Source organism: Alosa sapidissima, chromosome 11, assembly GCF_018492685.1.
Source record: "Alosa sapidissima isolate fAloSap1 chromosome 11, fAloSap1.pri, whole genome shotgun sequence".
Classification (NCBI taxonomy): domain Eukaryota; kingdom Metazoa; phylum Chordata; class Actinopteri; order Clupeiformes; family Clupeidae; genus Alosa; species Alosa sapidissima.
In genome coordinates this window covers 21,645,999-21,659,350 of record NC_055967.1, presented here as the reverse complement: position 1 = coordinate 21,659,350, position 13,352 = coordinate 21,645,999, and the positions used below count along the sequence as shown (strand labels likewise).

General features: G+C 44.1%; 1 protein-coding gene across 4 annotated transcripts in view; it reads left to right on the top strand.

Moving 5' to 3' along the window:
• smpd3 (sphingomyelin phosphodiesterase 3) overlaps positions 1-13,352 on the top strand; it is a 46,935-nt gene that overhangs the window by 23,845 nt on the left and 9,738 nt on the right. For 3 of the 4 annotated variants that reach the window (XM_042111131.1, XM_042111130.1, XM_042111132.1), the window contains 2 exons: positions 2,205-4,123; positions 12,908-12,983. In XM_042111131.1, coding sequence (XP_041967065.1) covers positions 2,480-4,123; positions 12,908-12,983 — 1,720 coding nt within the window. In that variant the 5' untranslated portion in view covers positions 2,205-2,479. The remainder of the gene's footprint in view (positions 1-2,204; positions 4,124-12,907; positions 12,984-13,352) is intronic. The other variant, XM_042111134.1, reaches the window with a different exon arrangement.

Genomic DNA, 13,352 nt, shown 5'->3' with positions numbered 1-13,352 from the left:
GAAACTGGCCAGAGTGGAGCCGCTGATAAGGAACTTTGCTGCTGATGCAGACATTTTGCACAAACAGCTTCAGGGGCGTGTTTTGTGCAACCCATAGGACTATTTTGACTTGATTTTGAAAAATAAGCATAATATGAGACCTTTAACCTTGGTAAGGTGTTTTCTGTACTCACACAGGTGAACCTCCATTAGGTTACTTTCAATCAAATCAAACTCTGCGTTGGGGTTTTATCCACCAATTTGGGGGTGGTAACCACAATTATGACTAGATGCCGTGTGGTCTTTCCAGGGAATATCCTTAAGTTTGATTGATTTGAAAAATGTTGTCTTCATCAAAAATGTATAAGTTATTAGTTTAGAAGGGCAGGAAGTGTGTATTAAGAATACTTCAACAGCCACAGAGGGTTTGTCATGACTCATTATAGATGAGCAGCTCTGATCTATCTGGTGCAGGTAGGAGGGGCAAGCTCTACAGCCTGAAAGCCGAGCCATTAACTCTCTTCAGCTGCCATTAGATCACAGGCTGTTTAGTAGACAGAGGAATCAGACTGTCTTACTGGAACTCACAGTATGGGGTTCCCAAGGGAACTCAGAGTATAGGGTTCCCACAGGTATGGGGTTCCGGTTCCCAAGGGAATTTAGAGTATGCGAGGGCAAGACACACACACTTTTTTAGTTTTTTTGGGGTGGGGGGATGGAGGGATGGGGGACTGTTTTACTTTTTTAAAGAGACGGATCCACATTGATAAACACAATATTCCAGTAGCTGCTAAAGTTAGTGCGGTAGTGTGTTAATAGTATGTACCCTACGGTAGTGTGTTAATAGCATGTCCCCTACAGTCGCGCCAAAGACATGCAAATCAAGCAAATTGCTTCTTCATCAAGCAAATTGCTTGAAGCAAATCAAGACAAATTCCTTCCCTGTGATTTCCTGAACCTCCTAACCATGCTATAAACTCCATCATGTTAACATTTGCTGTTGATCTAGTTAATGTACCCATTCCTGGACAGGAAATGACTTCCATACAAACGTCCTATGGTCATTTCAATTTACGTCCTGATTGGTTTGATGGTCAAACGATAATGATGAAACAATGTTATGTGAGTTTTCCCCCTGCTATTTTCGCAACATCTTTGACACATTCCGGTTGCAGTAAAAATTAACAGGTTTTTAAAATAACACGTCATGGATCCGAAACACTACTTCATGGATCCAAAAACCACTTAGCTTAGCGTGATCCCTGAACCCTCCCCTTTCGATAGACACCAGTGGTACCGGAAAACGAGTGTACTGTAAGTCTGTTAAAGTTAGTCATTTCCCAAGGGTGCGTCAGTGGCATGGGCCCGTGCCGCTGGAGTTCTAAGGGTTAACTTATGAGCCACTGTTTGTTTGTGGGACAAAAGGAAGAGGTTCAGGAAAATTGGACAATTTGATTGTTTTTTTTAGATTATTATTATGATTGACAGACCGGAAAGGTTCATTGTCTGATAAAATGGTCAGCTCAGCACATGGAAGCAAGGCTCTGCTTAACAATAGGGCTAAATTAATAAAGTGTGAGTGTGATCAGCCAAAAATAGGTCATGGGCATCATACAATACACAACAATACAAAACACTGCTGGCTTAAATGGACACAACATATACGGATGTTTAATTAACGTTGGTATAAAATTCAGAGTATATAGAAAAGTTTAGTCATCACCATAGAACAATGATGCCAGATCCAGCTAGCCTTGTCTGCATTGCAGTGAATGAACTGACTATGGTCACTACTGTGGGATTGATAATCTCTGGAAATGCATTTAAACCATTATCAGACTGGGTGGCTTACATGTTAAGAACCCTGGAGATTATGTTATTACAGTGTTACAGTATTACAGTCGAAATTCACAGTGTAAATATGCTTTAGATGTCAACAGTGATTTACAATGCTTTGCATTGCACTGTGAAGTTAGTGCTAGTAAACAAGTTTAAAGCATAATCCTATGAAAAGTTGTGAGGGCTGGTGACTTGACCTTGGGACAGTGTTAACCCTAAAGTTATCTAGAGAATCAATGTTTCAATATTGATAGCCTGTAGGCTATGCAGTGGAAACAGGATAGCTAAAGCACATCTCTAGGCTGCCTAAAACACTACGGCATATAAGAATAGAAAAGTTTTACTGTACCTATGTCTATCTTACCCCCTCTCTCTTGTCTCTGTAGGTTTCCTATGTGGAGAATGAAACGGTTTTGCTGACATGGTCGTTCTACTCACCAACGGGACACCATTACTCCTCTGTCTGTAACCATGATAACCAGCTGGACATACTAGGCCCTTCACTGACTAGAGGTCACAGAGGTTTGGACCGATTGCATACACCACACAAGAATCATGTAGTGACCCTCTCTTCACCAAGGGGGGCGGGTCGTTTTTTTGTATTTTTTATATTACTTTTTTTCAACTTTTGTATATTTGTGGATGACTTGGTGAAGAGGACATGGGTCTCCATGCCTCTCCCTACCCTAGTGCCTTGCTATGTTTCCTGGATGGTCTGTCCTGGGGGTTCATCTTCCCCTGCTACTGGCTGCTGAACTGCCTGCTGGGCTCGTGCGTGCCCACCTCCCTGGAGAAGCGGCGTCGCTCCCAGGACCCCTGCTCCTTCTCCTCCCTCAGCATCCTGGTGGTGGTGCCCCTGTACCTGCTGCTGCTACTGGCCTCGCTGCCTTTCGCTCTGTTGGGCTTCCTGGTGTGGGCGCCGCTGCAGACGGCACGGCAGTCCTACCTCTACACCCACCAGCCAGTCAGTGACAAGCAGCGCGCAGCTGAGCAAGGGGCGGGGCTGGTGCCAGGGGAGTGGCGTCCGCAAGGACGGAGCTTCTGTTTCAGCAGCGCGAATGTGTGCCTGCTGCCGGACGCACTAGCCCGCTTCAACAACCTGGCAGACACTCAGTCCCGTGCGGGAGAAGTGGGCAGACGCATCCGCAATGGAGCCAGCCGCCCGCAGATCAAGATTTACATCGATTCCCCGACCAACACCTCCATCAGCGCTGCCTCCTTCAGCAGTCTGGCCATGCAGAGCAATGCCGGGGGCTTCAGACGCACATCCTCCCTGGACCAGCGGCCGGAATCAGAGCCTGCTGAGAGCTCCGCGGGAGACTGCCCAGTGCACCAGTCGCCAGATGGCCCCATCCACCGCACTGCAAGTCCACCCACTATCGCTACATCAGCAGAATGCCCTGCCCATCCACCAGTAGCCACGCCTCCCATCACCACATCAGCAGAATGTCCCGCCCACCAATCTGTAGCCACGCCCCCCATCACCACATCATCAGAATGCCCCGCCCACCCATCAGTAGCTACCCCTCTCATAACCTCATCAGCAGAATGCCCCGCCCACTCCTCACCTGTTATAGGCTCCGCCTCTGATTGCCCTCTGCACTCAGAACCTCTGCCTTCATCCAATCAGGACACCCAAGACTGCCCTCTCCACCCTTGTAGTCAGAGTGTCCCAGACTGCCCTCTCCACCCCTCCAGTCAGAGTGTTTCAGACTGCCCTCTCCACCCCTCCAGTCAGAGTGTTCCAGACTGCTCTGTTCACTCCTCTGGAGTGCAGATCAGCATCAGTGCACCAGAGGCCAATGGGCGTCAGGAGCCCCCAAGAAACCATCGTCCTGACGCTGACACAGGCAGTCTGGACAGTCGTACCGCCTCCCGTGAGTCTCTCACTCGTTTCCATGGTGATGGCGGCGGAAGTGGGGGTGGTGTACCGTCCAACAACACACTATCACACCGTACCTCTGTGTTTAAGCGCCACGTGGGCCGCAAGCGTCGCCATGGTGATGATGGCTTTGACCATGAAATCTCAGCTTTCTTCCCGGCCAACCTCGACTTCCTGTGTCTGCAGGAAGTGTTTGAGGAGCGGGCCGCAGGCTCTCTAAGGCGGCAGTTGCATCGCTACTTCCCCTACTTGCTTAGTGACGTGGGCCGCTATGCATGGAGGGGTTGCTGCTCACGCTTTAAGTTTCTCAACAGTGGCCTGCTCCTTGCTAGCCGCTACCCAATCCTAGACGCCCACTTCGAGTGCTACCCCAATGGGCGAGGGGAGGACGCGCTGGCCTCTAAGGGCGCACTGTTTGCCAAGGTGAGGATACTGCCAATATCTTTTGTCTCTGTGGGTGCCAGGCTTTTGCAAAATTCCAAAATTGAATTGAAACTGGCTCTTAAATTCCAATTCAATTCTTGAATTTCACTTGCATTTCAATTGAGGTAGCAAACAGGAAGCAGAATTGCAATTCGAATTTTGCACAACCCTGGTGGGTGCCACATATGGCCTGGTAAAGTGACTCCATGCAGTGCTGTATTCTTTAGATAGATAGATAGATAGATAGATAGATAGATAGATAGATAGATAGATACTTTATTGATCCCCAGGGGAAATTCAAGGTCTCAGCAGCATACATACAACACAAACACATTCTTTAACAGCAGAAGAGTAATTAAAGTATATAATATAAAAACACAACTAAGCAGTAAGGACAGTAGAAGATAAAGAATATGCTAAATATACTAAAATACAAATTATACTAACACTTAATACAATATATAAAAATATACTAAAATACAAATAACAAAATTACAAATTATACTAACACTTAATCTAAATCAATTCTAAAAACAGTATCCACATAGAATTGATTTTTGGTGGCACTTTGGTGGCACTCTGGCATTAGAATATGAAACGCTTATATGCTATGAAACGTTTAGGCTATGAAACACTTATGCTGTTTCCTCTACCTTACAAGCAAAACAAATCATGGGAATCAGCATCTGTAAGGGTTAATAATCTGTTATGATGGTTAGTGCAATCAAAATAATAAAGTATCCAGCTAGTTTAACATTGCCATCTATCCTACCTTACAGAGACAGAGATTGTCTTCATGCCCTCTAAACGTGTGTATGAGTTTCAATGGGACCTTTGTGAGTGTATGTTTGACTGTAAGTGCATGTGCATGTATTTGTTTGTTTGTGTATGTGTACTTTTCTCTTTGTGTGTGTGTGTGTGTGTGTGTGTGTGTGTGTACATATGTATACTGTATGTGTGTGTGTTTGTGCGCAAGTGTCTGTTTGGCTGGCTTCCAGCTTCACTAGGGACAGAGCCCAAGCAGCTCTCTGTCTGTCTGCTATTGATGCAATTGTTGGAGTGACTCTTTCAGAGGGGACAAACTGCTAAGTGCTTCCCAGTGTGTCACAGTCTGTGCAGAGCTTAGGGGCATCAGTGTGTGCTGTGTTCTGGGGCATCAGTGTATGTTCTGGGGCATCAGTGTGTGCTGTGGGGCATTAGTGTATGTTCTGGGGCATCAATGTATGTTCTGGGGCATCAGTGTGTGCTGTGTTTTGGGGCATCAGTGTGTGCTGTGTAGGGTTGGGCACCGAAACCCAGTTCTAATATGGCAGTGGCGCTGACGCAAACGGTACTAACAACATCAAATATCAACATGGATTTCGGTGCCTCAATTCAAAGCCACTTAAATCTCTGGCTTTTTTATTTATTCATTTGTGTATTTTTATATGAGGCATCACTGCACGTCATGCGCCATCTCTAACATCTTGCTCTGATAGCACTTCATAGGGCTCTATCTTGCAATCTAGTGCAATTGACTTTGCGCAAATCGCTTTGTGGGCGGATCTTGGGCGTTGTTTCTATTTTACAGACGGGAAAATGACTGTTGCGCCCGACGCAAATCTAAAATGGGGTGGTCTGTAGTAGCTACATTACTCATGGGTGTGGTTTGGGCGTAACGTGCAATAAACCAATCAGAGCATCACCTCACATTCCCTTTAACAACAGGCACGCTTGTTCCATAGCGGATTGCTATTATGATGGCGGATTTGCCAGGCGCAGCCAGGAACGGTTCACAGCGCTAGTCAGTTAGGAACAGTTTGCTATTGATTTTTCCTTTTGACAAAATGTAATACAAAAAATGTCACTTTCCGATGTTTTGGGATCACTCTCGCTGAATCAAGAGGTTATGAATCCATGATGATATTTTTGCAATGTAATCTAACATTACCTCACTATAGACAATGCAGATCTGTCAGATAAGCTCTCCTCTCCCGTGCTGCTGCTGGGGCATTTGGGTTAAATGGCATCGGCATGCAGTTCAACATCACGTGTCATAAGAATATTTCCTAATTTATGTCATCAACACATCTGTGATTCGTGGAAATGTGTACCCTAGATTTATACCTATTTTTTCACATCGGACACCACACTGATTTCCCCTCGTGTAGCAATATTTGTCCTTGTAATTATGTATGGTTTGGAGAAATGGGAACTGCGTCGTATAGATGAGAGGAGCAAAGTGCATTGCGCAACACAGGCGCCCAATCAAGCGCTCCTGCAGGTGTAAGCTACGGCTGTACCTTACCAACTCAACAACGAGAAACAGCTTCCAAGTTGACTTAACTTTCCAACTCTGCACAGTATCCCATTAACTTATTGAATGCCAAGCTGTTTTCGGGAGCTTTGTCCTAGAGTGCCAGCAATCTAGACCATTGTTGATGATTTTTGTACAGCCACAGCATATTCTGTGTTATAGCTATGAACACATACAATAGCTCGATTAAAAGGTGAGACTTTACGCTCTCGGTGGGTGCAAACCATGTATTTCTACACGCCTCTGTTCCTGAGAAATCCCAAGCTAAACAGTGGCTAGTTTTCATCAAAATCGCTGTTTTTTTCTAGAAATGGAGATATAACATCTTTAATGAAATATGAAGTGTTGCCTGTTACTTGTGTAAACTTTCCGGGAAGTGATCAGCGAGACCTGGCGAGACTGCCACCTAGTGATAGACCCATGAAAATGGCCTGGTTTTGACCTGACGTGCATGCGTCACTGATTCGACCCAAAGCGGCAACCGAGTTATGATAAAATGTTCAGATAAAATGTCCAGATTGTGCGTTTTCATGAGTTTCACGATCGTCATATATTTCATTTCCATTCATCACAGAGTTCCCAAAATCACATATAAGGTGTGTTAGAGTGTCTAGTTTCGTAATTAAAAAAAAAGAAGCTAAAAACGTAATATTACGTTTTTGGCACTCAACGTATGGGAAGGTTTTGGCACTCAATGAGTTAACTGCATGACAGTAGGCTAGGCTATTTACAATATTTTATGTAAAGTAGAGTTTGTAAACACGACACCAACCAACAACTTAATGCACGCACAACTTTTGTTTGAGCAGAAGAGAGAATAACAATGAAAGGACGCAGCAACTACAGAAATTGTAGCCAAGGCTACTTGCTGCTTTTTTTTACTGGTTGCTAGTTAACAGCGCATAATAAGCTTATTTAAGCGAATTCACAAACTCAAGACTTCAAGGCCATCATGGATATAAAACGTTTTTTGAAAACAACGAAAGGGTGGAGGGAACATAGCAAAGCTTGGAGTTATTTCAGATGGGCTACAACAAGGTAGGCAAAATTGTGGTGCTTGTCAAAACTTTAGCGCAGCTGGAATAATGCTTATAGGCTGATGTTAAAGCGCACACAATGTTTAAAGCCATACACAACGGTAAATTGGAACAAAACTAAAGGTAACTTTAGCCTTTATAGGGCTGTATAAAGTTGTCCAAATTAATAGGTCGTAATTAGGCATTGTTGTTGTAAAGATATTGCATGTAGATGTACTATATAGGCTACTAAATTTTTAGTTGATCAATGCACGAACAAAACCGGGAAACGGACAAATATTATCAAGGCTTCCATCTGTGCACAGGGTGTCTGTAGATCGGTGTGCATAGCATTTATTCCTGCAGGCCTGTGGCCATGCATGCGCCCTTAAAATAGCATCTGAATTTGCGCCACTGACTTTTGACCAGGAGGTTTCTGGTCTGTGGCGGAATTGTTTTCTGCAACTGCAAAATATCAACAGGGACCATTTGCACCGGAACACGCCCCCTCTTTTTGCTGAAACGCCCCCGTGGGCGCACATGTACCTGTGGAGGGAAAATTCCAATATGCGCTGACTGCAAAATAGGAAAGACAAAAGCGTGAGTAAACAAAGTCAATTGCGCTGGAGTGCAAGATAGAGGCCTAGATGTACAAGCTTAAAGCAGAGGGGTGCACGGTTAGTGGACAGTGTTTGACAGCTCACGTGAGCCCATGCCAAGTAGTCTACTTTAAGCAATATCACAAGCTCTTGTTAAAATGTAGCAGTAAACAAAAGGCTATGAAACAGCGACAAAATGACACCTAGAAGCTCTCCCTAAAGCTGTATAGAGTGTCATAAGCTCAACTTAGAGCTTCTCACTCAACAGGTAGTCTGTGTGCTAGCTCACATTAGAACTTCTTAACTCACTGAACAGATAGTCTGTATGTTAGCTCACCTTAGAGCTTCAAAGCTTCCATAACTCTCTGAAGGGATATTGTGTGTGTGCTAGCTCTTCTTAAAGCTCTGTAGAGCTGTTTATTCTCACTAACTCACCTGTTTCAACAGCAGTAGCCCTCCACCTGTTAATCTATAACTTTAATGGGTGTGCACTGCATGCAATTATACTGTGTTCAGTCATGCAGTCAGATAAAGGAAAATAGACATCTTTTCTCTGTTCCTCTTTCGTTCACCCCCTCTCCCACACATGCACATGCACACACACAAAGCCCATGGAAACACATTTTCACTTTTTGTCACTAAGCCCTGTCATTGCTAGTCTTGCATTAAAGGATGGAAAGGGACATGTCTGAGACTGATGTGGATGTGTACTCCTGAGAATGAGGGGAGGGGAGGGTGAGACAGAAAAGGAGGGCAAAGAGGAGAGGGGAGAGATAGAGGAGAGGGGAGAGAGAGATAGAAAAAGGAGGGAAAGAGGAGAGGGATGGAAGAGATAGAAAACATTGAACGAAGAGGGAAAGGTTATGTGTGGAACAAGAATTAATTAAAAATGTGTCCATAAGGAATGCACACCTAACTAATTAGAGCTTCTCAGACTCAACATTTCTCCCTGTTATAATTATTTAAACAGCACTGAATGTGACTCCAGGTCAGCAGGAGAGAAAGTGTGTGTGTGTGTGTGTGTGTGTGTGTGTGTATGTGTGTGTGTGTGTGTGTGTGTGTGTTTCTGGGTGTGTGTTTGTGTGTTTTCTGGGAGTGTGTTTGTATGTTTTTCTGGGTGTGTGTTTGTGTGTTTATGGGTGTGTGTTTGTTTTGTTTGTGTGTGGGAGACTGGGATCTTTCATGACATGTTCAGTCTGGGATTCTCTTGACTTCCTGGGATAAAAGCTCACTGTGAATATAATTATGTGTGTGTGTGTATGGAATGTTTGTGGATGCAATTTTGAGGAATGAGAAATACAAGTTGCAAAATTGTCCTATTTAACATACAGCCACAGAGAAAGACAGGCACACACACACACACACACACTGTGTGTGAAAAAGAGTAGTATAGTAATGAGCTGAAGGCCACCATGGTAGCAGGGGAGGTTTATAGTGCTTTAATGTAATTAAAGCTGGACTTGATCTCTGCAGAAAAGCCTGACAAATTTATGATATCCCTTCCCTGAAGCTTGGCGCTTACAATGAATGGACTCACTAATTAGCTAAGCTGTTACTTTTTGGATGCAAGTAGATGCTGAAGTGAAGTGCATTGCCAAACTTTATGGCGTTAGGCATCATCAGCGATTTGTGTAGCTATGAGGGCCCTGCCAGAAGCCTGTGAGGCCAAACTAGCCATCCGTCTCCAAGCTGCTCAGAGGACCACTGCCTGCAACAGACCTGGCAGTCTTTAGAGGCTTCAGGCCACTGGAGCAGAGGTACTATTCAACAGCATCAGAGATATGACACTTGGTTTTCATAGAACAGCATCAGGAATGTGTGTTAATACAACTCATGTTCTCCTATAGGGATTTGTGTTTTTTTCTTTTGTAGAAGGCAGAGAGGGTCACAATATCTCAACCCTCCAGAAGAGGCTCGGAATGTAAATGCTTTGATTAATATTTTGTGATGGGGCGAGGGTCTACAGTGGCATGTATTCACAAATACAAAATACCATGGGGTTTGGTATTCTAATTCAGACTCATGTAATCAAGCCAGGTGGCTTCTGAGGTGAGATGCTGCTGCCTCGGAAACTCTATCTGTGCCAATCTGATTTCTCCTGAAATGGTGTATGTGTAGACTGTAATGACGTAGAGATAGAGGGGATAGAGACCCAACTGGATCCTTTCACTTTTCCAGGGCTAGATTAGAAAGGGGCCCAGTAGGAAGTAGTGGGTTTCAGGTGCTCACCAAAACAAGCGGTAATAGATAAGATAACAAATACTTTATTCATCCTAAGTAAGTGTCCTGTGTAAACACACACACACACACACACACACACACACACACAAAGCAAGACAAAAAGATAGAACGTCAGTTTGGAATTCCAGTAAAGACGGGAGGAGTTCAAGTTTGATGTTCCTACAGTAGTAGGAACCACCTTCTTTCTGTGTTTCTTCTGTGTGCCACTGAAGGTGCTCTTCAGCTCAACATGCCTATCATCGAGGGGATAAGAGGTGATTTTAGATACTTCAGTTGAACACACCTATCATCGAGGGGATGAGAAGTGATTTTAGATACTCCAGTTCAACACACCTATCATTAAGGGGATAAGAGGTGATTTTAGATACTTCAGTTGAACACACCCATCATCGAGGGGATGAGAGGTGATTTTAGATACTCCAGTTCAACACACCTATCATCGAGGGGATAAGTGAGGTGATTGAAGAGAGGTGATTTTTAAGACCTACCTCTACCTCTCTACAATGACCATACATCTATTTTCCCCTTGAAAACAAGGACATTGACCCCGAACTTTTGGACAGTAGTGTAATAATAAAAGAAACAAACAAACACTAATTATACCACTATAAACACAGCACAATGCAAAAATAGATAGACTAATGTTAAATACATTAACAATTAAATACATGGGCATTGATAAATGTAGTAAAATATGACACATTCAGAGTATTCATGCAGCACAATGATAAAGACAAAGCAGAGTTGTTGCCCTAAACCTCTCCTTCCACTCATCCCTGTCCTCTCTCTCTTCTACTCATCTCTCTCTTCCACTTATCCCTGTCTTCCCTCTCTTCCACTCATCTCTCTTTTCCACTCATCTCTCTCTTCCACTCATCCCTGTCCTCTCTCTCTCTGTTCCACTCATCCTTCTCTTCTACTCATCCATCTCTTCCACTTATCCCTGTCCTCTCTCTCTCTCTCTTTCACTCATCCCTGTTCTCTCTCTCTGTTCCACTCATCCATCTCTTCCACTCATCCCTGTCCTCTCTCTCTGTTCCACTCATCCCTCTCTTCTACTCATCCATCTCTTTCACTCATCCCTGTCCTCTCTCTCTCTTTCACTTATCCCTGTCCTCTCTCTCTGTTCCACTCATCCCTCTCTTCCACTCATCCCTGTCCTCTCTTCTCTCTTCCACTCATCCCTCTCTTCCACTCATCCCTGTCCTCATCTCTCTCTTCCACTCATCTCTGTCCTCTCTAGCCTGCAATCCCTGCAGCAAGTGTTACACTTTCCATCCTCTCAGCCCAGATTAAACACCCCCCAGCCCCCCACCCCACCTCCCTCATTTCCTTGGAGTCTGTCAGCTAGGCTGCAGTAAAATAATAAATAACTCCAAAACGAGTGATTTCCAGCCAATCAGAGTATTCATGGCCAAGCTCACAGTTATGAGTCAGTGCCTCACTGAGCAAGAGACCATCTATTTAGATCACACCACACAGAGAGACAGAAACACACATAGCGAGATTTCACAAAGAGGAGGATGGGTAGAGTGTGTGACATACAGAAAGGGAGAGTGAGAGGGGGAAGGGTAGAGTGTGAAATACAGAAAGGGAGAGTGAGAGGAGGATGGGTAGAGTGTGAGGAGGAAGGGTAGAGTGTGTGACATACAGAAAGGGAGAGTGAGAGGGGGAAGGGTAGAGTGTGAAATACAGAAAGGGAGAGTGAGAGGAGGATGGGTAGAGTGTGAGGAGGAAGGGTAGAGTGTGTGACATACAGAAAGGGAGAGTGGGAGGAGGAAGGGTAGAGTATGTGACATACAGAAAGGGAGAGTGGGAGGAGGAAGGGTGGAGTGTGACATACAAAAAGGGAGAGTGAGAGGGCAGCGGCTCAGAGGAGTTTGTCTTTCCAGAGAGAAGCAGGAGGGACGAGGTCAAAGGACATGAAATGGTTTCATATTTGAGTACAAACGCTCATATTTATGAGTTACTAATATTTCTGCGAAAGGGGAAGATATCTACATTACATTACATTACATTACATTACATTTGGCTGACGCTTTTTTAACCAAAGTGACTAACAACAGTTAATTTTTAAAGCAATTCTCTCAACAATTTTAGGACAATTTAAAAACGGTAGAGTACAGTAAGAATAAGTGCATCAGTGAATGCTGTTTTTTTAAACAGTTATCTCTGTTATCTCTATATAAACAGTTATCTCTGTTATCTCTATATATTAGGGCTGTCAAAATAACTGATTAATTTTGATTACTTAATTTGAGAAAAAAAATTTTAATCGATTGACAGCCCTGCTATATATCTCTCTTAATCTCTGCGTCTGACTCCTCACTGTGCTTTCCCCAGCAACATCCCTGTCTGGCCTGAAGCTGTTTGCGCTTAAAGGGACTGAGCTTAAATTATTTTTAGTTTAAAATGTATTTATCAAATACAATGCAAGCCAATGGAGGAGGGCAATTGGTGCGCTTAATACAACACAAATCCAAAAGGAATTCTATACATTGACCCTTCAACATGTGTTTCTGGTTTAAATGTATTTCATGTTTCTGTGAGTCTTTCTACCTGGTTAAAATTAGGTTTATGTCAAAAGCTCTCCGTTTCCATGTTTGAAGCTGCTGTCTTCTATTCCCCTCAGGTGCAGGTGGGGACCTCCAGCACAGGACAGAGGGTCGTGGGCTACATCGCCTGCACACACCTGCATGCCATTGAGGGTATGTCATCTCACAAGCACAAATAGACAAAAAGACATGTACATACACACACTCTCTGGTCTCTGATCCAGTGTGTATGTGTTAGTGTGTGTGTAGCAATGTGTCTGTAGAAGTGTGTCTGTAGAAGTATGCCAGTGTGTCTGTATTAGTGCGTCTTTAGCAGTCTTTGTGCCTGTGTGTCTGTTACAGTGTGGCTGTACAAGTGTGTCTACTGTATACCAGTGTGTCTGTGTTAGTGTTTCTGTTGCAGTGTGTCTGTGCCTGTGTGTCTGTTGCAGTATGGCTGTAGAAGTGTGTCTATACCAGTGTGTCTGTGTTAGTGTTTCTGTTGCAGTGTGTCTGTGCATGTGTGTCTGTAGCAGTATATCA